The 27,667-nt window shown below is 39.9% G+C and overlaps 1 protein-coding gene across 16 annotated transcripts in view; it reads left to right on the top strand.

The window, feature by feature from the left end:
- Positions 1–27,667, top strand: part of ARHGEF28 (Rho guanine nucleotide exchange factor 28) — a 118,910-nt gene that overhangs the window by 56,149 nt on the left and 35,094 nt on the right. For 11 of the 16 annotated variants that reach the window (XM_041426933.1, XM_041426938.1, XM_041426929.1 and 8 more), the window contains 14 exons: positions 7,525–7,655; positions 10,092–10,393; positions 12,897–13,038; positions 14,315–14,426; positions 18,875–18,914; positions 19,442–19,565; positions 20,874–21,006; positions 21,359–21,414; positions 23,571–23,622; positions 24,179–24,326; positions 24,448–24,569; positions 25,441–25,581; positions 26,049–26,299; positions 27,227–27,349. In XM_041426933.1, the coding sequence (XP_041282867.1) occupies positions 7,605–7,655; positions 10,092–10,393; positions 12,897–13,038; positions 14,315–14,426; positions 18,875–18,914; positions 19,442–19,565; positions 20,874–21,006; positions 21,359–21,414; positions 23,571–23,622; positions 24,179–24,326; positions 24,448–24,569; positions 25,441–25,581; positions 26,049–26,299; positions 27,227–27,349 (1,797 nt within the window). In that variant the 5' untranslated portion in view covers positions 7,525–7,604. Of the gene's footprint in view, positions 1–7,524; positions 7,656–7,983; positions 8,054–10,071; positions 10,394–12,896; positions 13,039–13,624; positions 13,686–14,314; positions 14,427–18,874; positions 18,915–19,441; positions 19,566–20,873; positions 21,007–21,358; positions 21,415–23,570; positions 23,623–24,178; positions 24,327–24,447; positions 24,570–25,440; positions 25,582–26,048; positions 26,300–27,226; positions 27,350–27,667 lie in introns of those variants that run through there. The other 5 variants (XM_041426927.1, XM_041426939.1, XM_041426941.1 and 2 more) reach the window with 5 other exon arrangements.

Below are 27,667 nucleotides of genomic sequence, written 5' to 3' on the forward strand. Positions count from 1 at the left end.
TTCTGTGAAGGTGGCTCTATAAACAGCTTGCGTGAAGTGGCTTTTTTCCTATCAAAAGTGCATCTCACTGTTTTTAATGCCTTTTTAAATAACGGAGTTGGAATTCTTTAAGTAAAAAGAAAATATTTTTTCTCCAGATTATGTACTGTTCTTTACAATTGTTTTTATTTCTTTACTCTTTTAAAGCTTTTTTTTTCCCCTCTTGATGTATGTGTATCTCTAACTGAACAATTCAGATACCCTGGAGCTGCATGGGATGACAGCAGCTGAAAAAGTTCTGCTGGTTGCAGTTATTTTCATTTAGGGAGAATTTGGTAATTCAGTTATGCCTCAACAGCTAACAGGTTTTTGGGTGTTTTTTTTTTCTTTTTTTTTTTTTTCTTTTAATTATGAGAAAAAGCATGCCAGAATGAGGAGGAAAATGAAATGGGTCAGTTACCGTCTTTGCACAGTTAGACATTATCCTTCTTTGTGGAGAAATCTTTGGGAGGTAGGGATTATAAATGCTGTCAGTATGAGAAAGGGGAGTTTTAAGTAGGCTCAAAGACACTGACCAGTAAGTTTATGTAAGGAAAAACTATGACTGGAAGTTTTAATGAGGAAATAAAAATTTTTACTACATATAAAAGGAAAATAATGAAGAAAATAATGGAAACATTCTTTTCATAGAATTGGGAGGTTTTTTGTGTTTCAGAAAGGGAAGAAAAACCAAATCTGAGAAATAAGATGCATCAGTGTCATTAAATACAGTAAGCCAAGAGACTAATTCTTACACAGACTGAGACTTTGACCTAGTTTAGAGTGGAAAATGTGTACAGAATGCATGTTTTAATGTGCGAGGCACTTTGTCAACTTTTTCCTTCTTTTCATGAGGAAATCCAGTATTTCCCAACTGCACAGGAGTTTCTGCAGTGTGTATGAATGCACATGCAATTTGCAGAGATGAAATGAGTTTCAAGTTGCACAGTATATGTTTACTCTGTCTCAAAGGAGGACTCATTTTATCTGTAAATGCTGTAGCTGTGCACTAACCTTTCATTCACCTTTGTTTAGACAGATCTTTTTTAAGTACTCGACCAATTGTAAAGCACTGGATACAGATGTGGTGTTTGTATGTTACAGTATTGCACCTTATTTTCCATCCCTGTTAATAATATACCACACATGTAGCTTGTACACACACCTGACCTTATATGTGGGGTTGGAGCAAGAAGGTGCTTTTGGGTGCCTGTGCATATTTCAGTGGTAAAGTTCAAGGGTTTGTTTGTGCTTGGCGGGTTGAAATTCTGTGTTGATGTGGTGGGAGAAATGTCTTTGCAAGGGAGAGCAGGCTCATGATCTAAGCTTGTGATCTGTGTCTTCTTCTGCAAGTGTTTGAACATGACCCGTTGGTCCTGGCATGCAGGTGTGGGGCACCTAGCTCATGGCTGCATTTCATTCTTGCAGGGGTTCAGGTCTCAGAGAACAAGAGACTTGCAATGCCTGGCAGGAAACAGTGCAGGGTTCTTCCAGCCACTCCACAAATCATGAAATTGTGTATCTGTGCTGGGTGCTCCAGCTGTTCTGGACCATGAAATTTCAACTGCCACCCTTCCTCTCTGGAACATCAGGCTGTTGGTATCCTGACCTAGGATTGCTCCTCTTGGGAGGCCGGGCAGCTGTGCAGACTGTCCCACTCTTTGGAATGGAGAGTCAAAGTTATCACACACCACTTCCCATCAGTGTTTTCACATTTTAAGGCCCAAAGTTTCTTCGCTGCTCAGGAACCTTTCAGACTGCATGTGCAGCCCCTGCCCTTTCCCTGAACTCCTGGAGTCTGTCAGAAGCCAAGTGCAGACTTCTCCCCTTTGGGACATGCATTGCAGATTGGCCCCTCCTGCTGAAGCTGCTGGGCATGAAATATTTAAAGGATAATTAGGCTATACAGAGAATGTGAACATGACTCTGTCTTAGTGATTGGACTGGGGAGAGATCTAGGATTTTCTCCTTGTTGCAAGACATAAAAGGAATTTAGTTTGTTATTTTATGTGAAATTGCTACTGGGCATAGTCCTTACTCTGCACAGTCCTACCTGCTCAGAGACAGCAACTCTCTCAGGGTTTCTGTGAGCTTTAAAAACCTTCAGGGGTGCTGAGAATATCTGTCTCTGATAAGTCTGTTCTACTGCATTGGGAGGTGGGAGTTACACCCTGAGTCCACTCATGCAGAGGTGTGAAGTGAAACCAAACATCCCACATCATGGGAAAGTTTGTAATTTTTTTTTTTATAAATACTGTTCTATAAAATGAGGCACCAACTTGTTTCTGTTTGCATATTCATTTGTGTAGTAGGTAAGGTGCCTTCTTCAGGGAGGGAGTCAGGACCATGAATCCCAAGTTGAAAACAGATGCTTTCTTGCAGCCCACATTTAGGTGATCCCACATTTAGGTGAACAAGGCCAAAGTCAGATTGACAAGTGGTTTTATTCTTAGTGCCTACTTTAGGACTACATCTTGAACCTTTTGGTATTATTTTCCAGCATCTATATGCCTGATCCCCCTGTTTAGGATATAGGTAACACAGTGCTTTAGTTTCCACTTTGCAGATTTAAGACAGTTAAATGTTCATCCATGACAATAGCACTCCAAAGCCTACCTAATTTACCCTTCCACGTAGGCTTGTTCTCAAGTACTTGCTTAATTTTGCTGTCAGGAGAAGTTGTGCTGTCTGAATGAAGGCCTAAGAAACCTCAATTAAGGGCGCAGTTCTCCCCCTGAAACTGATTGTATGGTTCATATCTATAGATGTGCATGTCGTTTCAGTTGGACACATGCTAGGAACTTCTTTCTAAAAATTCAGGTGACCTGTGTTTAGAGCAGTATATCTGCAGTCCTGCATGACCCATGCACTTAGCTGTCTGTATTTTCACTGACTTCCAATTATATATTAACCCTGCTCAGATTGCTGGGAGTAAATGTAATGAGCTCTCTGAAAACTGTTCATTGTGTCTAGAGAAGGGAATTTGTAATTTCTTTCCTGGTTCTTGGCTTGGTCATGTTGAAGTATTTAACTGCTCTTTTGCTGTGTGTTCTCCCATGAAACAAGTTAAGTTTTGATTTTTGTGAAAAAAAGTCAGTGTTGTGTTCTTGCCATTTTCCGACACAGGCCATTCAAGGCTATACATTTTATTTCACTAACATAAAACATGTTTTTAATTACTGCTATGATGACAATGTGTTTCTTTAAAGTTATAGTATTTGTATAAGCTTGTTGGCTGGCAAAATACACAGACCTTGCTGTATTACTCTATAATATTAGAGAAGATGTAGAGAACTTGTGCCTAGTTAGTCTTTGATCCAGGTCTTTTATTTTGCCCATGTTTGGAGTTTATTCTTTCCAGCATGACATCTAAATAATATGTACATCTATCTTGACTGTTTATCAGGCAGATGGCAGAGATCCATAGGGTCTTCTAAAGGAGGCATGTCTTTATTCTTTCTCTGTGATCACAGTGTAGAGCCAGAGGGTGTTCAGTTCTGGCAGAAGGATTAGCTTGTTGAGCTGCGCTTGCTAGGTTGTTTCACTAGCAAAGGTAGTTCTCCTCTGTTCTATTCAGGTCATTCTTACTTTAGTAAGCATCTTGAAATCCATTTCCAATACCTTACAGAACCTAAACCCTTCTGGGGACACCTTTGCCAGTTTGCTCTGGCAGTCCTGTCTTTTCACAAACTATGCTGAATTTTTGCATCTGCAATGTGAATAACCTTTTTGAATGCCTAGGGGAGATTTTTGAGACATTTTATGTGAAAATGGATTTTGTTGATATTCTTCATCTTTCAGGCAAGTGCAGCCTGAAAGATGAAGAATCACAGTACACTGAGCTGTTACCTGCTGCCATGTTAACCTTGAGGGAAAGGTCTGCTGATGGTCTCTTTAAGATCTAGAGCACTTGCAGCCAGCAAGGCAGGCCAGAGGCAGTTAGCGAAGCTGTAGGAATGCAGTGTGTGATTTGCACATTAGCAATGATTTTGTCACTTTTTAAACTTTGTGGGCCTTTCCAGTGGAAATAAGTTACTAGCACAGTCAATGTGTAATTAATATTGCTCTCCCCCATGCTCAGCAAGGTTTTAAACTTCCTATGTTACAAAGTTAGTTTGATGTTGTCATTTCTTCACATTTGAAATTGACGGGGCAAGGGAGCAGAGTGGGAGTAAAGAGGTGCAGTGGGGTCATACTGCCATTGCACTCAATGATCTTGAAGGTCTTTTCGAACATACATAATTCTATGATTCTATGAAGCCTGAAATAATTTGTTACCACTTAAAACCCCAATGAGTATTTATTTAGTCATCTCACATTTAACCACAGGCTAACTGGAGCATCTCCAGGAAAACATATGGCATTTAACACGGGTAATTAATAAGGGTTTACAGACTGAAGATACTGCAGGTAGCTTATTGTGCTAGAGCTTGTACTTGCAGCACCTTTCTCCAGAATTTGTTACTTAGGTTTTTACTCGAAGTACAGAATTTTAAAATAATGTAACGTGTTATTAGAAGGGGGATTTGTGTTCTTTCTGGCTTGGGATGTTGCAGTCCACTAAGTGACTGTGAAGACTCCATGTGACATCCTACCCTGAAGGGGAAGAGATCACCCAAGATGCTCATAGATGTTCTTGGTCAAAATGAATGGCAAAAGTCAGAGAGCCCACAAAATCTTACAAAATTTTAGTAGTAAATTACAGCGTGGCATGGAAATTGTTATATAAGGTAGTTCCTGATGTCCTCCTGTAAGCACACAGCAGTGGGTTTTTGGTAAAGAGGTGGGTTGAAAGGGAGGAGAGAGAGAGGGAGATGTACTAAAGAGGGGGAGAGAGAAAGAAAGGGAGATCACCAGTCCTGGCTTCAATGTCAATCCAGCTAGAGGGGTGTCCAGAGTACATGTGGCTCATGTACAGCCTAGCTTTTGAGGAGTATGTTTATTTAGATAGTTTTATCACACCCAGGAGCTAAGTTTCTTGCTTTCTATACAAATGAGTTATCACGCACAGTCCATTTTTCTGGATCTTTCTTGAAATGGGTAAGAGGGCTTTGGGGGTCTTGGATTGTCTTGACCTCTCCCCTACAGTCCATGTCTACTTCTTTACCTCCTTCCTGCACTTGAGCTGTATTGTGCTGTGCTTATCTCCAGGATCCAGAAGAAGGATATTTGTCTCAGAAAAGTGCTGCCCTACCTCTTGAGCCACATCCTGTTCCTTCTCACAGCATGTTATTACAGACCATCCTTGGCTGGCTCCGCAGCTGTCTGTCTATTGCTGTGTATTGGACATACACATCAGCCCCCTTATCTGTGAGGTTTCTGCACCCCGCCAGTAGGGACTATTGCAGAAGTCAAGAAACTGACTTCTTAGGCTCAGGTTTACACTGTGATGTGGGAATCCCTAATGCCTGGGCTGTTTTTTGGGGGTATGTGTTGAACCTGTGTCAGCCTAACAGTGGAGATGTACACCACCCTTGCCTGCTGTACCCAGTGGGTTTATATGCAAGAGGAAGTGCAGGCTGAGGAAGACATTAAGCATACAAGAAGCAATGGAGACTCTGACACTTTTTTCCCTGGTTGTTGGTTTAAGACCAATCCTTGGAAAGCTTTATTTGCCACAAGAAAGTCACTTGTCAATTTTGCCAAATCACATTTCCATATGATGTGAGCTGTCAGAGTTTGATGAGTTGCTGTAGAAAAAAATGCTTTTATATTATTTATAAACAAAGGCTTTGGGATCTTGTCAGACAAAAAGAAATGGTTTGCAACTTTAACAGTTCTCAATATGAGTCACTAAAATCGTTAAAATTCTTGCATTGATGGAGAAACAAAATGAGATGTGTAAAGATGTTTTAATGGTATGAGATCCCAAGGCCTGCCAGGACTCAAAACCAAATGTTCATACTGTGCCATTTCTAAATGGCAATTTCCATCTTTCTCTAAGTATAGAGGTTACTGTTCTTAGGCTTTATGAAATAGAATCTTAAAATGAAATAAAAGCTGTGGTGTATCATTGCAGATTTGGCAGTGGTCTGGGACTTTTGCACCAGATCTTAGTAAGTGTTGCTTCTAATCCAGTTGTATTTTTTCATTATGAATTTTCTTGCAATCTGATTCCTATAAGCATCTTGGATCCTGATCTAATGAAAGACGTCCCTGGGCATGACTAGGGGGTTGGGCTAGATAACTTTTAAACCTCTCTTTTAACCCAAACCATGCTATATGGCTTTGTGACCTTCCAAAAGCAGTTATGTTGCTATATCAATATAGTGTGAGGAAAGTCTTTAGTGGTATATTTTCCTTTACACCTCTGTAGAAAATAAATTTCTGATGCAGAATAAAAAATATTTTAACAATAATATTCAATAACAACAAACTCAAATCAAATTTATTGAGTGGTTTGATTTTGGATATTTTACTGGGTGCAATAGTTTCCTCTATCACATCATTCTTAGGCTCGTGTGTCTTCATTCACTTCCAATGGCAATGCTTGCCATACAGCATTTGAAGGAAAACTGTATTGTGACTGTGATTTTTTTCCCCACTGTTTTCACACAGTCTACAACAAGCCTGGTTTTGTGCTTTGTTAAATTTTGCTTGTTTTGCATTCAGAAATAACCCAGCTCAGATGCTGGACTGGTATGTACTCTTCAATCTTATAGCCAGTTTTAAGAGAAGTGGGCCTGTAGGACAGAATTTTTGCTGCTCAAAGACATAAAATACACAGCCCATCCAGGTTTTTTTAAATTATTTGTAGTCATGAGCACACTTTCGAAAACTAAACTCTGGATTTCTGTTAATGATTTCTGGTGAAACTGTTCAAAAGTAGATCAGATGCAGTATTCATCCTAAACATCCTCTTCATGGATCTTGGTTGCTGTCACTCTGTAAAGGCAGTATTAGTGGTATTTTATTTATATCTCTTTTGAATTATTTTTTAAATTTTGGGGTTTTTTTTTGTTTGTTTGCTTTTGTTTTAAGAAATCAATCTGATTTCTTGGTCTAAGTTTAGTATTTATGTGGCTGCCAGTAGGTAGAATGCTTTAGGAGAATCATTATTTGACTGCAATTGAACAGTATTTAATTTATTTAATGTATCAGATGTTAGGTATTAAATGTATAGGCAGAACCATGCATAATTCTTCCCAGCCCATAAATCTTGTCCTGTGTTCTTCTGCAACCACAAATCTCTGCGAAGTTCTACTTAGGTGGAAAATAGAAGCTTTTGCTAACCAATACACAGGAGCATTTATTTTTTATTTATGTGAATGATTCTGTGGTACCCTTGAGAGTATTGTCAGCTGTAGGCTTCCTAGAACATATAGCAAATCTTGGGCAGTTATGAAATGAGCACATTTTGCTGCGGTCGCACAAATATTACTGAAATTGTAATGCTAAGATTTGGTTCTTAATGCTTAACTTAGCCATTTTTATGGTAGTATATATACACGAGAAGGAAATGGTTTGAGATTTAATGGAAAATTTCCCATACTTTTTGTTTTCCAGAGCACAGACACTCTACCCTTGATGTTCTTAGGAAATTGAAGTCTACCCCTACTTTCTTTGCTGCAGCCAGACTTTCTCCCATGCTGAGTGGAAGTGATGAAGTATATGCAAACTGCATGGTAGTAGACCAAGTACGCTTATATTTGAACTTCTGTCTAATTTTTCTTCATTTTCTGTTAGTTTAGTTACATAATAGTAGGATCTTTTGGATCTGTCAGCAGTGCTGTCAATTAATAAAATTTTAAATTAAAACCAGTAATATCTTGCTCTTCTCAGCTATATTTTGCAACCTTTATATGAGGTCTCTTTTAACAGATTCAGTAATTATAGGAGTTACTCTCCCTAGCCTGCAGGAAGTACTCTAAGGCAGGCTATCTCTTCTGTGTGTTTGTGAGCTAAACAGCACGTGCTTCTTTGCAATATTACTTGTTCGTGTGCATTTCAGATTTCTGAATTCCATGTACATTCACAGTACGGAAGCTCACAGTGAGCCTTACAGGCTTAACAAGAACAAGATATTGGTGAAAAGGTGAAGTTGATGTCCTACAGCTGTCACGGAACATTCTGATACTGGAGATCCTCACTAGAATTCCCATTTCTGATTCGTCATCAGCACTGGAGATGACCTAAAGTGACATTTTACATCACTGTGTTGCACCTGGAATCTTTATTTCATGATCACACTCAGATACCATAATTTAGGGCTTGGGCATGAGTCTGACTAGTCACAACTTGTGTGTGGTGGCTGGGTCTAGCCAAAGATGCCAGATTCTGGTGGTGTGTAGCTATTTTTCAGTGATGCTTTAAGATGTTTATTTATTTGTAAGCTGCTTTGAGCTCTCCCTGGCCAGCAAGTTGGAATATAAAAGTAAGAAATTATCAGATAATGGTAGAAGTCTGAGATTTTGCAAGTGTGATTTTTTCCCCCTTTTCTTTGCCTCCTGCCCACCCCTACCCCATTCCCTGAAACACTTCACCCAGTGCATTGACTGCAGATCCAGTTCATGTGACAGCTGAGATGGAAGTTCAAGTCAGAGGCTTTTTTGTGTTTCAAATGCACTGAAGAGATATATTACATATTACATACATACATACATACATATATATATATATATATAAAAGTGTATATATATATCTGTGGTATATATTACAGATGAATGTAAGAGATGAATGTATGTAATAATGACGCCTGAGTGAGCTACTGCCAGGGGACTACAAAGTGCAGTCTTTGGACCCTTGATTTGAACAATATCTGGAAGGACGGAGCTGCAGAACTGCATCTCCATTACAGATGGAAATGCTACCCAAGTGTCTTGCTCAGGGGGACTTCAGCTTGGATTTCTAACCTTTGCTCACTATGTGGCCACATTCTACTTCTTAAAATTGCTGACTGGGGCCAGATCCTCCCTTAAGCACCACTCAGCAGGAGCCAGAGTGGCTGCTGGAGAAGGTCCCTCTGGTGCTGAGGAGGAACATTGCCCAGACAGGGATAACCTTTCAGGGAAGAACAGCTGCACAAGACCTGGGAAAAGCATTTTACCTTTGTGCATGTCATCTGCATAGCGCAACAGAAGTATTTCCAGACTTGCATGTGCTGTATCTTTGAGTGTAAATGTGGGCTGCTGTAAAAATGCCAGCAGTTCTTCCTGTCCTTCCTGCTTAATAAGAGAAGCATAATTAAGATGGGGATGAAAGCACATCTCAAGAGGAACTGGAAAAGAGGAAGTGAGCAATCAGAAACACCAGGGCTCTGGAGATGCTTGCAATCCTTCCTTTGTTCTTGCTTTTATACAGGTGCTTTTTGGAGATTGAGTGTTTTAACTGGCAGTGTGACTTTTCAATATTATTCAGCATCTAATTGCATGACTGTTGCCTCTAGCTAAAAGACTAACAGTGAACTGTATTTTAGTATCTTCTGCACAGTCAACAGGGAATTATTTGTGACTAGAGTCTAAATTCTGATCCCTGTACCTGAGAAAATAGAATTTCCAAATCTGTTCCTGTCTTTGTGCAAAAGGAGAGGTGTTTCAGGCCCCAAATTGCTTAATGACAAAAAATAAGAGTAATTTCCCTTCCTGCCCTTGAAAAGCTCTGTTCCAGGTCATGCATATTTATCAAAAAGCTTAGGAAACTGGTGCTGAAAAATTAAAAGTGCATGATGTGTAGGCTGATTTTTCCAAATTAAATTGCAGAATGTTTGAGTTCTCTTCCATATGTCTCCCACACTAATGTATTATGCATATTTTTTGCTCAACTTAAGGGTAGTTTTTAATGAAATCTATAAATATTTGAACCAGTACATTTAATAAAAGGTATAAATATGAGTGAGAAATTCAGAAGACTTGGAAATACCAATTAATTCCTGCTCTAATTAGGGAAAAAAGTAATGCAAAGTCTAGAATTCCTTCGTCATATAAATCGCCTTAAATTCATGCGGTGTAGAAAGTAATAGGGAAAAAACCCACAAAACATATAGCCATAAATAAAATGGCAGACTTCTCAGGTCCTTGTTTCCTGACAATATGTCTTCTTGTTGCTTCTTACCAGCACTCATTTTTCACCTGCAGGCTGGAGACTTAAAGACTAGCTACATTCATGGAGATGGTGTCAGCAGTGAAATGTGTCTGAACCCTGCCAAATCAATCCTGATGGATAAGAGCTCTTCATCTCCCTCCCTTGAGGAGAATGACCAATTTACGTATCTCCCAAATGAAGAAAATCAAAGGCCAGTAAAAAAAGAAGAAAACACAGGATTAAGACATGCCATTTCACCTTCTCATCTGTATGTAGCAGATTCATATCTTCCATTCCAGACCCATGGATTTATTAAGGATCGGGGCCAACTTTTTGCTGACATGAAAAGAAGAAGGTATGGAATTGACTTGATGGTATGGCCAGAATAAGGATTATTTATTATCACCTTTTGTTTAAAAAAGTTAAGCAGAATCTGAAATAATAACTAGTACTATTGGGTTGAAATCTCAGTTTTTCTTCACTAATATTTATTGTCCTAATAATCAGTTTTCATAAAATAGCTGTGAAGACATTTTTAACGCATAAAAGTATCTTCTTAGCAAATGTATCTTGAATGCAAATGGATACTTTTATACCTTTATTTCTTGTATGCAAATACTCTTAACAAAATAAAAAAAAGGATCAGCTCTTCACTGTCACTGCCATTGTGACGATTTTGACAGATAACAGAATTTCACTGTGTTTTTCCTCAGTTATATTTTCCATTAAGAAAATAGTCCAAAATCTGTTGAAGTCTCTAGGAATCTTTCAAGTTTTTAAATAGGCCTGTAGAAGGACCTTGTTACTCCTGATCGCGTAGTTATTTATCTCAAAAGACACAGTGCAGAATGTGGCTGCTGTTTATGACAGGTGCAGACTGTTTTCTTCTCCATTGCTGGTACACAAGGTTTGCTGCCATTTGTCTCAAGATCCTCCTCCAAATGGCTTCAGAAATGCAGAGAGCTTTGAAGATAGAACTATAATTTTGGTCATTAAACTTAGGTTTTTAACAATTAATTTAAAAATTAAACAATTTAACAATAAATTTTCTTGATGAACAAGCTTTATTGCTTCTCTGAATAGATGACATTCCCTCTCATGCAGGAGGAAATCTGAATCTTGCTCCCACCTTTTGGTGAGTATTAGGACTAGTTGGAGGTAGAGCATCAGATCTATGTAAAAACAGTAAGAAGGAGAAGAGCCAGCCAATTATTATTGAAAGTGCGCAATAAGATTTTCTCTACCTTAATTTTGAGTTTTTTATGCAACTATGAAGTCCCACTAGCAGGAATATTTGACACAGATAATAAATGTCAGACAGAGTTTTTCTTTTCACACTCCTTTTTTTGGTGTTTGTTGTTGTTTGAGGTGGTTTTTTTGTTTGCTTTTTTTCTTGCTAGCTATAGGGATGTCATGTAGAATACCACAATATTCCTGTGGTATTCTCTAGTTAGAAACATTTTTATCCTATGTATTTGTAGATAGCCCCACCCTTTTTAAGACCTTGGTTAGGTACCTGTGTGAGAACTGTATATAAATATATACACCTGTATGAGAGTGTATATAAATTTTCAGAGACATGTTCTTTGCCTTAATATGTCATATGACATATGTAATTGATTCAAATATTAGGCAAAATAAGACTAGTAGTATGTAATTCTATTTTTAAACCAGCTTCATATGTCAGAGAAGTTCCCTAGAGAATTACCACAGCAAGTCATGGATACTTTTCTGTTGACATAGACATGTACCGCTTTTTCAGTTTTAATGTGTGACAATAACTGATAATGCATTTATAGAAGTTGTTTCTGAGATGTCTTGTGGGGTATTATTTGGAAACATTGCAAAATATTGTCCCCAGAATTATAATAAGGAAGTAGTTTCAGACAGTAGCGATAGATTTGTGCTTCAAAAAAGTAGTGGTGTGTGAAGGAATTTTTGTGCTCTTATCCCTGGTAGGAACTCTGGCCATTTAGAAATACCACACATAATTTAAAGTTTTATGTTGTAAGGCTGGAATGCTATTACAAGCAGTCAACCATTCCTTTCAAACACTCTGATGAAGAGACCATGAACTTTCTCTTGCAGGTAACAGGCCTCATCCTGGGAAACTCTGATACTGCTGAGCAACCTCAGTGCACTCTCCTGCTCAGGAACTCTTTCCAATAAAATAGTCTGTACACGTTTGACATATTGATTTAGCCAGAGATTTTTCAGTCTGCTTGTTGCTCTCTATGTGTTTAGATGTCTATCTTTTGAACAGAACCTCATAAACTATCTCAAGACCCTCCTTAACCTATTCTTGGTGTTTTTCTCTTCCATCTTCTGTCATGAAGTCACAGATGTAGATAAAAATATGTCTGTTAACAGCCATGTCATTCGTATCTTCCAAATACACACATGCACATAATATCCATCTATACTCACATATGCTGAAATCTGAGGTAGTTCTCTCAGTCCCCTTATTGTCTCAGTTCTCTTTATGTTCTTTGAAATGAGACAGGTTTATGCCTGGAACAAAAGATCTATTTTTCGGGAGATGCTGAACATCTGTCTAAAACTCATGACCCAGAGGTGGCTGGCTGTGGTGGGAATGTGTGTGTGATCATGGGTGATGCATATACCTGCACTGCAGATCTGCAAGACTGCGTCAGGGGGTCCTGGACAGGGAAACTGACTACCTTGACCAGTTGGCTGCAGACCTGAGAGGCACCTCAGGGCATGGTTTGCCTGACATAATGGTGGTTTGGGCTGTCATTAGTCAGAGTATTCAGCCATATCTTTGTTTTTTGCATCAAGGTTGAAGCAAATTGCTAGAAGGAATTCAGGGAAGTTAAAGACTTTGTTGTCTTCTCCAGTTCAAGTCTCGATGACCTTGAAGTAGACAACGGTGGTGGTGTGTCGGACAGATCCCATGTTCACTACCATCCCCTCAGCTCTTCAGAGGCCATGGCTTCTAGCAGAGATGGACTGGATCTACCTACCAGTCTGCAGCCCAAGGTATTTGACCCTGTCTTGGTTTGAATTGTTTTCCTTTTAATCAAATCATTGAAACTATGCAAGAAATGTCTGAATCTGAAGGAGAAAGATGAGTTCCCAGTTGGCAGTGCTCGTCTCTCAAGGGACTACTCACATTGAGCGAAGCTGAAACTCCCTGGGTGTGCTGGGCTGGGCAGCTGCCATAGAAAGAAAGAGATTTGCCTCAGCTTTAAAAAACACACCATCTATCAGAAGTGTTTCAAAGGAAATAGTTCAGGTTCAGTGAATCAGCATTTTTTAACCAAAATATTTATTTAGTGAGAAAATGTTTAACCAGCTCTAGTTATGTGAGAGAGTAATGTTTTGTAAAGTGTAAAACTGGCCTGCTGCCTGTTTTAAAACAATTTCTGAGGGAAATTCAGTTGGGGTGTTATTGATCGATGTAAATCTCTTTGTTACGGTTTTCTGAAGTATCCTGTCTACATTAATTTTCTTTAGACCATGGTGCCATTTCTGAGATCTTCAGACACATACACAGAGTTATTTCTTGTTTGTGGAGATTCTTTATGATTTTTTAGATGCATTTGTTGCCACTGTAGAACTTTATCGGACCTTCAGCAAATAATTTCATGAAGGGAGAAAAGAGTTCAGCAAAAACATTAAATATGGTAGGTCTACTTCAAAAACCAATAAAGTAAGCACTTTACAGGAGTTTTAGGAATATTCTCTATTTAAGTGTAAATGATGTATCAAAAATTAGGGGGTTTCCTTTCAGGTCTTATTTTTAAGATAGTTGGTAACTGGAAAATGTTTTCAAATATAATAATGATAAAAAAAGCAAAAACAACATAGAGGGGAAAAAAAGAGGAAAAAATTCCTTTTTTGAAACTCTGACATCAGTAATTACTAAGGCATGGCCAAAGTCTCCATGAAATGTTCTTCAAGTATTAAGGTACTAAGATTAATGCCTTCCTTGGTAAAAGAAGATAGCTTGGTCGTCAGAAATAATGGCCAACAATACTGTGTGGATGTCACCTGTTACCAAATTGGAGAAGAATGTAAGCTTTCTTTTATTCTCTGAGTCTAACTTGCACCCACAACTTATTTCCTGTAGCATAAGAAATTTATCATTGTAGAAGTATGATAGACTTCCTAAGAATTCATGTGAAGTTGTTAAAAATTCAACTTGAAGCCAAGAAAATTTATGTGAGTTGTCAGTTGTTCCTGATTTATTTTGTTTCTGTTGCCGATGCATTTCAAAATGACACAAGATTTCATTTGCTGCAATTTCTCATAGGAATGCACACTGTTTGGGATTCGGTCACGCTCCTATTCCTACTCCTCATCCAAAGGTTTGGTAGGAAGACCTCGCATTCCTTGTGAGTTTGCAGTTGGGGATTCAAATGGAGGTCAGTTCTCTGGCTTTGCATTATTCAATACCTGCCTGCTTCAGGCCCAGTACTGATGATGTTACTTTACAGAGCTCACCAGTGTGTGTGTTTGGTAGCCTTCATGGCTAATAGTAGCTACTAGATGGTAGCCCTACCATCCCTCAATTTTCCCCCATCCACAGCCCCATCATGCTCCCATCATGCCCCTGATACAGCGACTGTCCTTGACAGGGCATACAAAGGGAGAGAGCAATAGCCACAAAAACGAATGCAGACAAGGGCAGTAATCCTCTTATTGGAAGATCCTTACCCTAGCCTCCTGCTAAATGTGTGACAGAGACCAGGAGGAAGCTCAGAATGACACAGAAGAGTCATCAAAGAGGACAGATGGTTCCAGCTTCCCACAGATCCTAAGCAATCTCTGAAACACAGGTATCTCTCCAGGCTGGAAAGCAAAACCCACCCACTTCATCAAGTGGAGTCAGGGATGTCTCTGCAAGAAGCTTGTAATTTTTCATGACTTGCTTCTGACATGCTTTATTTCCAGACACATAGTTTCATATTTAGAAGACAATACACACTTTTCTCAATGAGGACATGGATTATATTTAAAAACCATGCAAAGTGTGAGATACATACACTGCGCTTTTCATAGAGCTCACATCAGTTAAAAAGCACCTGCATTTCGTTTCACCTCTGTATCAGTAAGCCTATCCATTGCTATACTTCCAGCTTGTTTATCACTCCAATATACCTTCAGTTTTTCACTAGTCCAGGGCAAGAGACAGGACATGTGAGCCACAATGAACAAAATGGATTGGACACCTGGAAAAGTTTGGGATGCTGTATCATTGGAAATGTTCAAGGCCAGGTTGAATGGGGCTTTGAGCCACCTCGTCTAAGGCGTGGCATCTCTGCCTGTAGCAGAGGGGTTGGAATTAGTTAGAATAATGTAATTAAGGTTGGAAATTACTCCAGTGTCTACCCATTCAATGAGATATTCTTTCTGATGTCCAACCTGAACCTCACTTGGAGCAGTTTGAGCAGTTTGAGCAGTTCTCTTGTGCTGTCACTTGTTGACTTGGAGAACAGGCTGACCCCCAGCTGGCTGCACACTCCTTTCAGGCAGTTGTAGAGAGTGAGAAGGTCATCTCTGAGCCTCCTTTTCTCCAGGCTGAACAGCCCCAGCTGCCTCAGCTGCTCCTCATAGGACTTACTTCCTAGACCCTTCACCAGCTCTGTTGGCCTTCTCTGGACATGCTCAAGCACTTCAGTGTCCTTGGAGTGAGGGGCCTAAAACTCAGTACAGGATTTGAGGTGTGGCCTCACCCATTCTGAGTACAGGGGACAATCCCTGCCCTGCTCCTGCTGGCCACACCATTGCTGCTCCAGGCCAGGATGCCATTGGCCTTCTTGGCCACCTGGGCACTCTCTAGCTCATGTTCAGCCGCTGTCAGCAGCACCCCCAGCTCCTTTCCAGCCCCTCTGCCCCAGCCTGTGGAGCTGCCTGGGGTTGTTGTGACCCAAGGGCAGGACCCAGCACTGGGCCTTGTTGGACCTCACACCATTGGCCTCAGCCATGATCCAGCCTGTCCAGATCCCTCTGCAGAGCCTTCCTGCCCTCCAGCAGATCAGCACTCCCACCCAGCTTGTGACATCTGTGAGCTGACTGAGGGTGCACTCGATGTCCTCACCCAGATCAGTGTTTAAGGTATTAAACACGATTAGCCTCAGTGCTGCCCTCTAAGGAACAGTGTTGCTGACAGACTCAAACTGGATATAAGTCTGTTCACCACCACTTTCTGGACCCAGCCATTGAGACAGTTTTTTATCCAGTGGAGTGCACCTGTCCAAGCCATGAACTGCCAGCTTCTTCAGGAAATGCTGGCTGGGTCTGATGCTCTGGCCGTCCTGTATGTTCCAGTCATCACACTCAATATACTCTGTTCCATAACCTTCCCCAGCACTGAGGTCACCAAGGTGTGGCAGACAGGTCGTAGTTCCCCCGATCCTCCTTCTGACCTTTCTTGTAGGTGGGCACCACACTTGTAAATCTCCAGTTATCTGGGGTGTCCCTGGTTAACTAGAACTGATAAGTGATGCAGAGTGGCTTGGCAAGCTCTTCTGCCAGCTCCCTCAGTACTCCAATGATGTTTGAGATCCTTTCCAACCCTAACCACTCTGATTCTTTGACATTCAATGTGAATGAAACATACAGAAAGTCTGAAAATGTTATCATTAACTTTGAAAGCATTTAACAACTTCAAAGACCGTTGTAAGGCTAAGAGATACAATGTCTGCAGGCTTCTTTTTTCCTAAGAAACTGAATTAAGCACTGCAGCAAATAACTTCTTTGATGTTACTCAAATTCACTGTATGATTCCATGTCATCTTGTAAGGAGGAGTAAGTATTGCAGCCTGCAGCATGCATATGTGTTGTATTTTCCTCCATCTCCTAAAGTATTTGTAAGCATTTATATTCAACACTTTAGGTGAGAAGTCTTTGAAAAAAACAAGGCAGAAGAAAAAGCAAGGAGCATGTCACAAAATTGAAAGCTAGCAGAATAGTAAAGCCCTGTGTCATACTTAAAACAGAATTCCTTTGACATTGCAGCTAAGGGACTTTGTTGGTGTCACAGCCCCTAAAGTTTCACCCAGACACCATTACTTGCCCTGACTTGGTATGGGCTTGGGTCTGTTTCCTTTTCATTCTTTCTCCCCTTCCTTCTGGGACAGTCATTGTTGGACCTTGACATGTCTTGGGAGAAGGTGAAAATCCATTCTTGTCCAGACTTTAGAAGCAGGGTGCTCTACACCTGCACCACAGATGTGGTGTAATGCTGGGAGGGAGGGTGGTGGTCTGCTGAGCTTCCTGCTGGGACTTCCTTCCACCAGCACCTCCTGCATTGTGCCTCTTTTTGCCAGCATTTTGCAAGGAAGAGAGCATTGAACACAGTGTTTGGCAGCTGGCAGTGGTGATTATTGTGTGAGGCAGGCACACCTGTGCTCACTTTGAGCAGTTTTATGTGGGTATGGGGCAAGCCCAGGAGCCTGGTCCAAGAAACTGGCTCAAATAGTTCATCCTGATCTCTGTGGACTGTAGCAGGATTATGTCTGGGCCTGTGGAGGAGTCTGTACATGGAAGACCTCCCCCTTCACCTCTGCCTAGCTACCAACACTTTGGACATCTTGCTTAGGGTTTAGCTATGCAAGAAGGAGGTGCATTCGCCCTTGCACATTGCAAAATAATCTAAGTCAAAGCAGATGAATTCAGAATGACAACAGGATGGTTTTTTTTCAGCACAAAATATGAGAAAAAAAGAGGTAAAACACCATCCTTTTCTCGTGGAAACTTTAAAATATGCTCAGGTTTGAACCATATTACCTGCCTTTATTTGAAAGGGTATTAATAGGCTTTAACAGTAAAGGATTTGTGCCTGCTCTGTAGATGGTGTGCTCATGCACAGTGGTTCCTCCTCCAGGCCTTTACACTCTCTAAGTCAGTGTCTCAGCTCCATGGTGCTGTTTTGCATGAGACTGTCTTCATCTCCCATGGATACATGTTGTTGGTTTCTTACAGAAGCATTCTGTGGCACAGGCTATGCCTGACAACTAACTGAAATGCCCTTTTTGTTCTGCTGCCTCTTTGGTAAATATTCTAGGTCTTGCTAACCTGATGTCTCCATTTGTCTGAAGAGATGGGGATTCAGCAAAGTGTGTTTAAGCCTGTATCTAACTTCAAAGAAAGCATAGTCTGGTGCTTTGACTTAGGCAAGCACTTATCTTTCTGAATCATACCTGTGGCAGCTTTGCTGAAAATGTCTGCAAAGGGGAAGTGGCTTTTAATTTGAAAACGGTAGTGTTCTCTACAGTTTTGGGCTTATTTTCTTCCAAAACAACCCAGTTGAGTTGTTTATATTTTATTTTGCTTTTTAGAGAGCTTGTGAAAAGTATCTCCTGGAATCATCTGTTTATAGGATCATAGAATTGTAGAAGATACAAATTTGTAGCACATTAAACATCCTAGGCAGTAGTATTCCTCTTTGTGTAGAAGGATTTAATTTTTTTTTATAAAGCTGCATAAGATGTGTAACTGCAAATGTTAGAAGAATGCCATTAAGATATTTTATAGCAAATTATATAAGAAGCAAAATGAAGGGAGAGTCATTCAAGTCTATGTTGTTAAGAAAAACAAAATAAATATTTTTTTGCTATTCTTAAAAACAGACTGTTTGCAGAGACTGGCATTCAGTGGTGCCCTTCTCAGTTCTGTCAGAACCTGTCAACTAAAAGCTTAGTAGGAAGTGGTCTTAACCTAGAAGAAGCTGTTTCTAATGAATATATGTTTTTTCCTTCCTAATTTTCAAATGACATTGCAAACAGTTAATGGTAGGCTTATGGCTTGGTGGAGGTCGTGAGTTTCAAACCTTGCAGTCTGAGTGCCTGTGGCTGTTTGTGTCTTGCAGAGCCAGCGTGCAGCCTTCCCGAGCAGTCCCGGGAGCAAAGGTAGGGTGTGTGTCACGGAGAGCCGGGAGCAGGTCTGTGCAAGAATGCCATCTAGGGAGCCGTGCGGGGAAGAGACCTTCCACGTGGGCTTTGAGCAGTGGCGTAGAGACGCCAGGCTTATGTGAACTCATGCTAAACTGTGTGCCAAGCTCAACCCAGCTCTCACCACACACATCCTGCAGCGGGGATTTGCTGGGATGTGCAAAGTAGGGATGGGCTTCTACCTGCTGCTGGGGCTCCTGTCCACTGTAGGAATGTACAAACCACTGCAGTAAAAGCAGGGGAGTTTTGATACTAACTGTAATCCAGGCAAGCTTGTTACACATTGCACATGCAAAGTGCTTTTTGGCATGTGTTTCTTCTTTTTGTGCAGGGATAGCAATCTTTTTCATAATGTGTTAAACCCACAACAAAGCATGTAATTGTAAATGTTAGGTGAAACAAGCACTATCCAGATTCTGCTATATGTTAATTAAAGGAGTGTTGCCACTGAAATGAGGAACTTTTTTCACTGGTTTCTGTTTTAGGATTCAGGAAGAGGGATGGAATAAGTATGTTGTACCCTCAAAAAATGAGTCTGAAAAATATAAAGTGAGTCGGACTTTCAGCCTTCTGATGAACAGGATGACCAGCACACGGAATAAAGGCAAGGTAATTTGGGATTTATGTCCATATTATTATGTATGATTATGTCACTGTAATTAAATGAATTATAGATGGAAGACAATTTTTCATGTAAAGATAAATTGTTTATCACAAAACCACAAAAGTTGTAGGAAGACTCTTTTCACTTTTCTTTTTTTTAAATTTTAAACATGTGCAAGTTACCCTGAAACGGCCTTTGTATTAAAAACCAGCTTTCCTTTGATGTCATTAGTAATTCTGTTTGGCGATTTAGCCAATATTTAAATGTATGAATTACATTTAAGAAATATTTTCTTTGTTCAATAAATTTAAGAGAGATGGGCCTGTTCTTGGAATTGCTCTGAAAAAGTAATTGAGTATGTAAACTTCTACATAAGGATGTAATTAGTTGAATTTGCCTTATTTGATGTTAATGGGAATTCTTGCATAAGTAAAGACGTCATAGTGTTAAGAGTTTGAGAACTGAGGCCTGCACAGTCAAACAGATCTACTACAGAAGATAGATTACAACATTGTAGTTTAATTGTAAGACACCTTAATTTTAGATTAACGGCATCAGTTAGCAGCTTGAAAGACAGGCTTGGCCTACAGGCTCTTTCTGGGTGGCCTTTTGACAGTTTGCAGGCTCCCTAGTATGCCCTCCTGTGCCCCAGGACATCCTAACTACATGGATGTGAAGGTGTTTGTCTGAGGCAGCACCTTCAAGAGTGTCAGAACTGACCATGACATTGTGAACATGTATGTCTGGTTGTGCAGCTTCTGTCTTCTGTCTCTTAAAGTATGAGAGTCAGTAACTATAAGCTATATGTGTAGTTATGCCAACAAGGGTACTGGAAAAATAGGCAGAATTTATTAAATTTTTTACTACTCATTAAAATAGGATGTTTCTAATGTCTTCTAAGATCTAAGGATAACTTTTCTAAATTTGCATAATTGCACCTCTATCTGCAGAGGCATGAGATGTACACATGTAGAGGATATATACAGTGTGTACAGTGAATGAACAACACTTCTAAAATTTTGTTTCCTGTCCCTCCCCTTTTTTTAGATTTCTAAATGTATTTCTGCCAGTCTTCCTTGATAATACTTTCAGGCCTAGCTGCCAGTAAAAAGAATGCCTATATGATTTTAGGCCTTCGGCAATATTGGGTGGAAGAGTACAGTATGCTGTTGCAGGTCTTACAGTACAGGGATTAAACATTCTAGAATAATTTGGTTTTGTAAGGGAATGTTTTATTGTTTTTAAGATGGAATAACTTTATTTATTTATTTATTTATTTATTTATTTTCCTACATCTGCTTTTGGGGATGAAGAAAAAAAATAAAGATACTAAAGATAAGGAGAAACCAACCAGGCACAATTTTACAAATGGGACTTTCCCAGGAGTTATCCCATGCATGGTCTGTGAAAAGGCCCTCCTAGGAAAGGAATCACTGCAGTGTTCTTGTAAGTAGCTGCTGGCTTTTACTTCTGGATTTAAAGTGCTCTGAATACTCTTCTGACATCCTAGTTCAGTGTGCTGTTTGAAACCTTGTCATCATTTGGATGTACCTGTTTTATGTAATGAGCTGAGGTTGAAAAGGGAGAGGGAAGAAGTACAGCAGGTAACACATTCAGAAAGAATCGCTGATCTCCTAGCCCTTGCACATTAGGCAGAAACTCCCTTCTAGCCTGTATCTGTAATCAAAGAATCCCAAGGATCACACCTGAAAGAGGGAAAACTGAAGCCTCAGAGTACATTTTCTGCAGACTGGGACCCTGCTTGGTGCCAGGCTTTGAAACATACCTTCTCTTTCAGATTGCAGCGTGACTGTGCATAAAAGCTGCAAGGAGTGTGCTCCTGTGTGCACCAAGGTAACCTCCTACACTGATCTTCCTAGAGGATACTTGCTTTCCAAGGGGCTGGAAACAATGAATTTAAAAAGAAAATACACACAGGCTGCCCAGACTCAGTGTCTGTGTGCGAGGGGCTGCGAGGGTGTCAGAATGGCTAATGTGAGCAACAGAGCTAACACTCTTGAATAACTGAACAACAATTAATTAATTGAATAACAATTTTTAGAAGGGGATCAAAAACAAGTTTCAAGAAGTATTTATGTTTTTGAAGGGTTGCAAGCTCAGACTGTGAAATGGTGTGCCTGGAGGGTTACAGAACAGATTGAAAAGAAAGGCTTCTCAAAACCTCAGAGAGAAAGAACCCTTGTGTACTGGGAGGATTCCATATGTTTGGAATAATGGAAAGCAGAGATGGAAGGGGCTCTGGCAGGTGACCTTATCTACCTCCTCACCCTTGGGCTGGCTCACTTCTAGGTAACAATTTGGGCAGATGTTTGTTCTAGGTAACAATTTGGGCAGATGTTTTTTTCACCCATTCTGGGAAACCTCTGGAGCAGGAGACTCTGCAGCTGCCTGCCTAGGCAATTACTCCCAGTGTTCAGATGCTTCTGTTATAGGTAAAAATTGATCCAGCCAATTTAATAAAAATAAAAATAGAATTTATTTCAAGACCGATACACAGTCCCGACAGCCAACAATCAAGGAACAGCACCGACCCCGGGATCAAAGCTGGAAGAACACAGATTCGGCCTCTATGGCACTGAATCCCTCACAATGCTACTTGCCAGAGCCCGTTCTTATATGCTTTTTCTAGCCCGCTCAGGAGTCTCTTTGTCTCCTTTTTGGGTTCTCCATATTCATGTTGCTTCCATTCTCTGTCCTGTGCTGGACGAAACCCTGTCGAGAACCGAGAACCGATATGTGTCCATTCTTCGGTTCCTGGAATCCCACATTCATATGTATGTCCCTGATGGCCCCGTTTATCTAAGATGAAAACCTTCATGGGCCATCATCGCTGGGCATTCTCCTGTTCATACCAGTGAGAACCATCTCATGGGCTAGGTTCACTTCGAATGTTAATGACACCCCTCCTCCTCAGCTGCCAGCTGCAATTTCATCACCCTGTGAAGCAACTCCCTTTTTCCCCTGCTAGTGTGACTTTGAGGTTTTTATATCTTAGACATATTTCTTGCATTTATATGTATATTCTCTACCAGCACGAGTTACCATAATATATATAACACTTCTGAGCAGGGCAAAACCAGCACTAGAGCAGGTGGATACTACCATAACGGTTAAGAAGGAATGCATGCATGGAGAGGTTATCTTCACAAAGGCTTAATCTTGAAAACCAGATGTATGAGGCTACCGTCCTCAAGAAATAAAATGAGACTTGAAGAAAAATGTGCCACAATGATGCAGGTCATTTTTCACATTTGTGGAGCGTGTCTTTCTGGTGTAGCTGTGTTTTGCATCATGGTGTCTTTCAAGGAGAGCATGATTCCATACTGATTCTTTAGCATACACAAGCCTTAAACTGTACATAAATCAAGTGGGTTTAATTTCGTTTATAATTTTCACATCATGGTCTTGCACTAATTTCTGGGAAACTTTAGGCATTAAGACTGCTGAACTGACAGCTTTCATTCCTGGGGAATGGTGGGTTACTTGCAAGAGGACACGAGAGCCCTCAAAGCAAGAATGCAGTGCAGGAAATGTTCACTGACCCACCTGAAGTGAAGTACATGCCCAAGTACAGCCTGCTTTTGGTACAGATTTTGCAAAATTCCACTTTGGAAGGGGGAGTGGTTCTGCCATTGGTACCCATGCTTCAGATAGTGTACTACCACAAATGCTTTGATCTTATTTGAGAATAAAGCCCTGATTGTACACTTTTTGTGCAGCCTTTGCAGGCAATACTCATATAGAGAAAGGTGAATGTTGTAACTCACTCTGCTTAGAAGAAATAGTTTCGTATCGTAGTACAAATAATATTCTACTTTGAATATAATTATCTGCCAATAACTAATAAAATTAGTTATTGGAAGGAATTAGTACCATAATTTAGGACCTCTTTCTTTTAGCCCTTCGTGTGATGGTATATGTGAATGAGTTACTGACTTGACTGTTAAGTATATTATCAGCTATGTGATTTCAAAAAATTCTTTTTTCAGAAATCCCAGGAGAAATACCATAATAAAAACAAGCTCCAAGTTGGTGTAACAAGTAAGTTAGGTATAAACCTAGCATTTCTAAGGTAGGCCTTGATTAAAAATCATGGGACTGACAGCATGAACTTTCCCATGTAATTTCTCTGTTTTTAAGTTTTGTTTCAGTACCTGTAAGAAAGGGTATGTGTTTCTAATGAATGGATTTTTTTTGAGAGATGACTGTCAAATTAACTAATCTTCTACTAAAATGAGTGTGAATTTACTATATTTTCAGTGAAAACAAAAAAAAAATGTAGTTAGTTCTGTCTATGTCATTTATCTTGTGCACAAGTATTTGCACACCTATAGAGCATGTATGATTTGAGATTATTTCCTTATCAAATTATAGCCACGCTGAGGCTATTCCGCATTGCCTGCAGGCTTTTTTTATATCCTGTGAGAGAGCATTGTGGTCATGTACCCTGGGAAGTAGGCAATCTTGATGCCTGATGTGGGTCAATACGAACACCAGATATCATTTCTCAGTATAAGTGTGCTGTTGATGACATACTCTGTCAAACAATGATAAACTCATTGTTTGTCAAAATGTTGTATTGTGCTTCACCTCACAGATTCCCTGCCTGGAGACATTTCACAGATGGTGCTGTCCTCAGTGCATCCTTCTTTCTCTGTGCCTATTGGACTGTCTCCTGGAAAGAAGGAAACCTCACAACAGCCCTACCTCTTGTCCAAAAGTCTCCCCAGTGCCAGTTTGGAAAGGTAGAGGGGCAGTTGCGGATGGACCATGCTAAATACATCCTTTAGGATTTCTAGAAAGATTTAAACCATGAAATAAATGTTTGGTGGATTTTTTTTTTTTTTTTTTTAATTTCTGCTCCAGAAGAGCTACACAATTTTCTGGACAAGACTCTGAGACTAGCATCTGGAAGTCCAAGTCACAGTCTGAAGAGATGTTACAAGCATTAGGGACCTTTTCTTCAGTGGATGCTTTTATGATGGAAGGTGAGAATACTGCACGATGTTGCATCTTATAGCTAGAATTGGAAAGTGAAAACCAGAAAAACTCCTTAGCTGATTTAGGAAGACACTTCATCTTCTCAAAGAAGAGCACTTGTTTTTGATAATTACAGTTGCATCTCTCTTTAAAATGATGAAATTTAACACGTTAGTCTTAAAAGAGAACTTTTCCTTTCTTCCTTGTAACTATTTTATAACTTTTGGAATATTTTAGTACGTTATTACCATTTTAAAGTAACAGGGATAAATGTACTGGCATCCTTGCAGAAACAGAACAGTAATACACTTTTCTTTTGCGCTCATCCAGTCGACTCTGTTGACCATGTCCACTGCAAATTGTAAACCTGCAACACTTGTATTTCCTCAGTAGCCCAAGTTCTTAACTCCTACTGGTGCTCTTACAATAGCTGCATAGCCTTGTGAAGCAAATAGAAATAGATTTTTCTGTAGCTAGGTGTGAGAGACTGAATTTGAAAGCTGAAGGGCTTTCACCCACATAAGATGGTGCACATACCGCTCACTGGACATGTGCTATTGGAAATACTGAATTTTATTTTTAAATTTTAAAAGGTTTCTTCAAGCAAAGAGTTATAAAAAGGATTTAATTTGAGGAAAGAAGAGTGTTTTTCATCTATTCTCCTCCCCTTCTGTCACAAAAGAAATTCAACACTGGTAATGATATTCATATCTCGCAAACTTTACTGTAGTAAAGACAGTGCCAGCGTTTGCAGAAGTCTTACCTATAGTTCATCTCTGTGATGTGTTCCCCTTACTATATGAATAGATCTGCATGTACCAAGGGACTTCCCTTACTCTTTATATATGTGGTGTTAAAGAAATACAAATTTTGTCATAGATGATGTGGATTTGTCTCAGTGGACTGATCTCTGCACAGATGCAGAAGAATTTGAGGCAGACTCCTGGAGTCTTGTTGTGGATCCAATGTTCTGTAGCAAGCAAGAAAAGGATGTCGTCAAGCGGCAGGATGTCATATTTGGTCAGTATTTCAAAGCTGTGTGTAGGTTTAAATGCAATTTGATGTAGCAAATAGAGAGGTAACCTGCATGGTTTATGGCCAGAAGAATGAATGCTTCAACTCAAAACAACAAGAAGGTTCAAGGAACATTTTTATCACGAAGTACAGTATCTTCTAAATTAAGGAAATTGATAGTAGTGGCTACCAGAGACATACCTAGCCTGTTCACAGAATAGTTGAAATTGGAAGGGGCCTCATCCAATCCTCAGCTCAAGCTGTTACAACCACTGCTTGTTCAGTGAGATACAGAGAGAATTGTGTCAGAGCCAGATAAATTAAGTCTTCTGACTGACATAATCAATTAAGCTTGAGGCTCACACCGAAAAAGGAATTATGACTGTGAATTTGATAGACTAAAATCTGCCTTATAAGGTGTGCAGAATATTCAGGTGATTACTACACTATCCTTTTTTTCTTTTATACCACAGAGCTGATGCAAACAGAAGTACATCACATCCATACCCTGTTCATTATGTCTGAAGTATTCAGGAAAGGGATGAAGGAAGAACTGCAGCTTGACCACACCATGGTGGACAGAATATTCCCCTGCTTAGATGAGCTACTGGAGGTGCACAGGCAATTCTTCTGCAGAATGAAGGACAGGCGTCAGGAATCATGCATGGCAGGGAGTGAGCGTAATTTTGTCATCAGCAGAATTGGAGACATCCTTGTGCAGCAGGTAGAAGCATCAGTTCTCTTAACCCTTTAAGTGCTCAGGGTTTCAAATTTAAACAATTTTTTAACTCCAAAACTTCTATGGGCAAGAAGACAATTATGGTTTTTGAATCAAAAAGATTCAAAGCCTGTCCTTCCTGATTATTTAAGGATGAAATAGCAATGCAAAAAAATATCATTATTGTCAGGTAACTGGGGTGAACTTGGGGTGGATTTCTCCCTGTGTGGTATGAGTGACAAAGGAAGTGATGAACTTGGTCGTGTTTGCAGTAGAAGGCTGCTGTCATACTAAGAACTGCAACAAATGGAAGTAATGGATTTACTTTGTCAGCTGAGGAGAGATGTGAAGAACTGATGATGGAAAGGAAACTACCCGTTAATTTCTTGTAGTAATCTGGCATCCCAGACCAGTTTTGTCCTAGGATACTGCTCAGTAGGGAAGGTGTGATTGCAAGGTGTTTTCTGTGGCCAAAGAATAGCTAACTGATGGCTTGGCATTCACATCTCACTTCCTTGTGAAAGGGAAGTGTAGCTTTTCTCCTTCTGTCAGTCTTTTTTCACTCCACTGAAATAAAGAGCTGAGATATTACTTTGTCTAGAAGAAATGTGGAGATCAGACAAAAGTAAATGAACCTCAGAGGGTTGTGTTTGAAAAGAGGTGAAGGAAATGCCATTATAATGTTCTGTCTGTTACTGGCAAGAGTACAGTGGAGGTTGCTTGTGCTCTCTCCAGCCTGTGTTCATCTTCTTGCCCCTAAAAACAGCTAGCCTATTTTCATTCTGTAGTGACAGGCCTTGTTAGTGAAATTCAGTGAACTTGATAAACCATGTAATGTAAAAGTTCCCTATTCATACAAAATTCACTAGTTAAAGGTACACACTTTCCTGTCAGATGGTATGCTGAGCACAATTCACTTATTAATTTCTTCAGTTTTCAGAGGAAAATGCAACTAAAATGGAGAAAATATACGGAGAGTTTTGTAGCCATCAGAAAGAAGCTGTTAATCTCTTCAAAGAGCTGCAACAAAACAAGAAGTTCCAGAATTTTATTAAAGTAAGTTAATGTGGAATCATAAGCACTATTGACAAAATGCTCAGGAAAAGGTACATAACTATTACTTAGATTTAAGGTTAGAATTATATTCTGTAACTCACTTTAAATGGCTAATAAAAATGGCAAAAGTTTTTTCTCCTTAACTAGTGAGCTGATAAATCACAGTTTTCTTTCAAATTTTAGAATGCTTTGGCATCCAGTGTGTATTACACACGTGTTCCTGTTACAGTGCGCCTCATCCCTCAGCACAGCAACTGTTCCTTGGGGATGGTTCCAATTACCCAGCATTTGTTTTAACTTACTCTAATGCTTTTAGAT

Source organism: Onychostruthus taczanowskii, unplaced genomic scaffold, assembly GCF_017590055.1.
Source record: "Onychostruthus taczanowskii isolate IOZ18803 unplaced genomic scaffold, ASM1759005v1 scaffold96, whole genome shotgun sequence".
Taxonomy (NCBI): Eukaryota; Metazoa; Chordata; class Aves; order Passeriformes; family Passeridae; genus Onychostruthus; species Onychostruthus taczanowskii.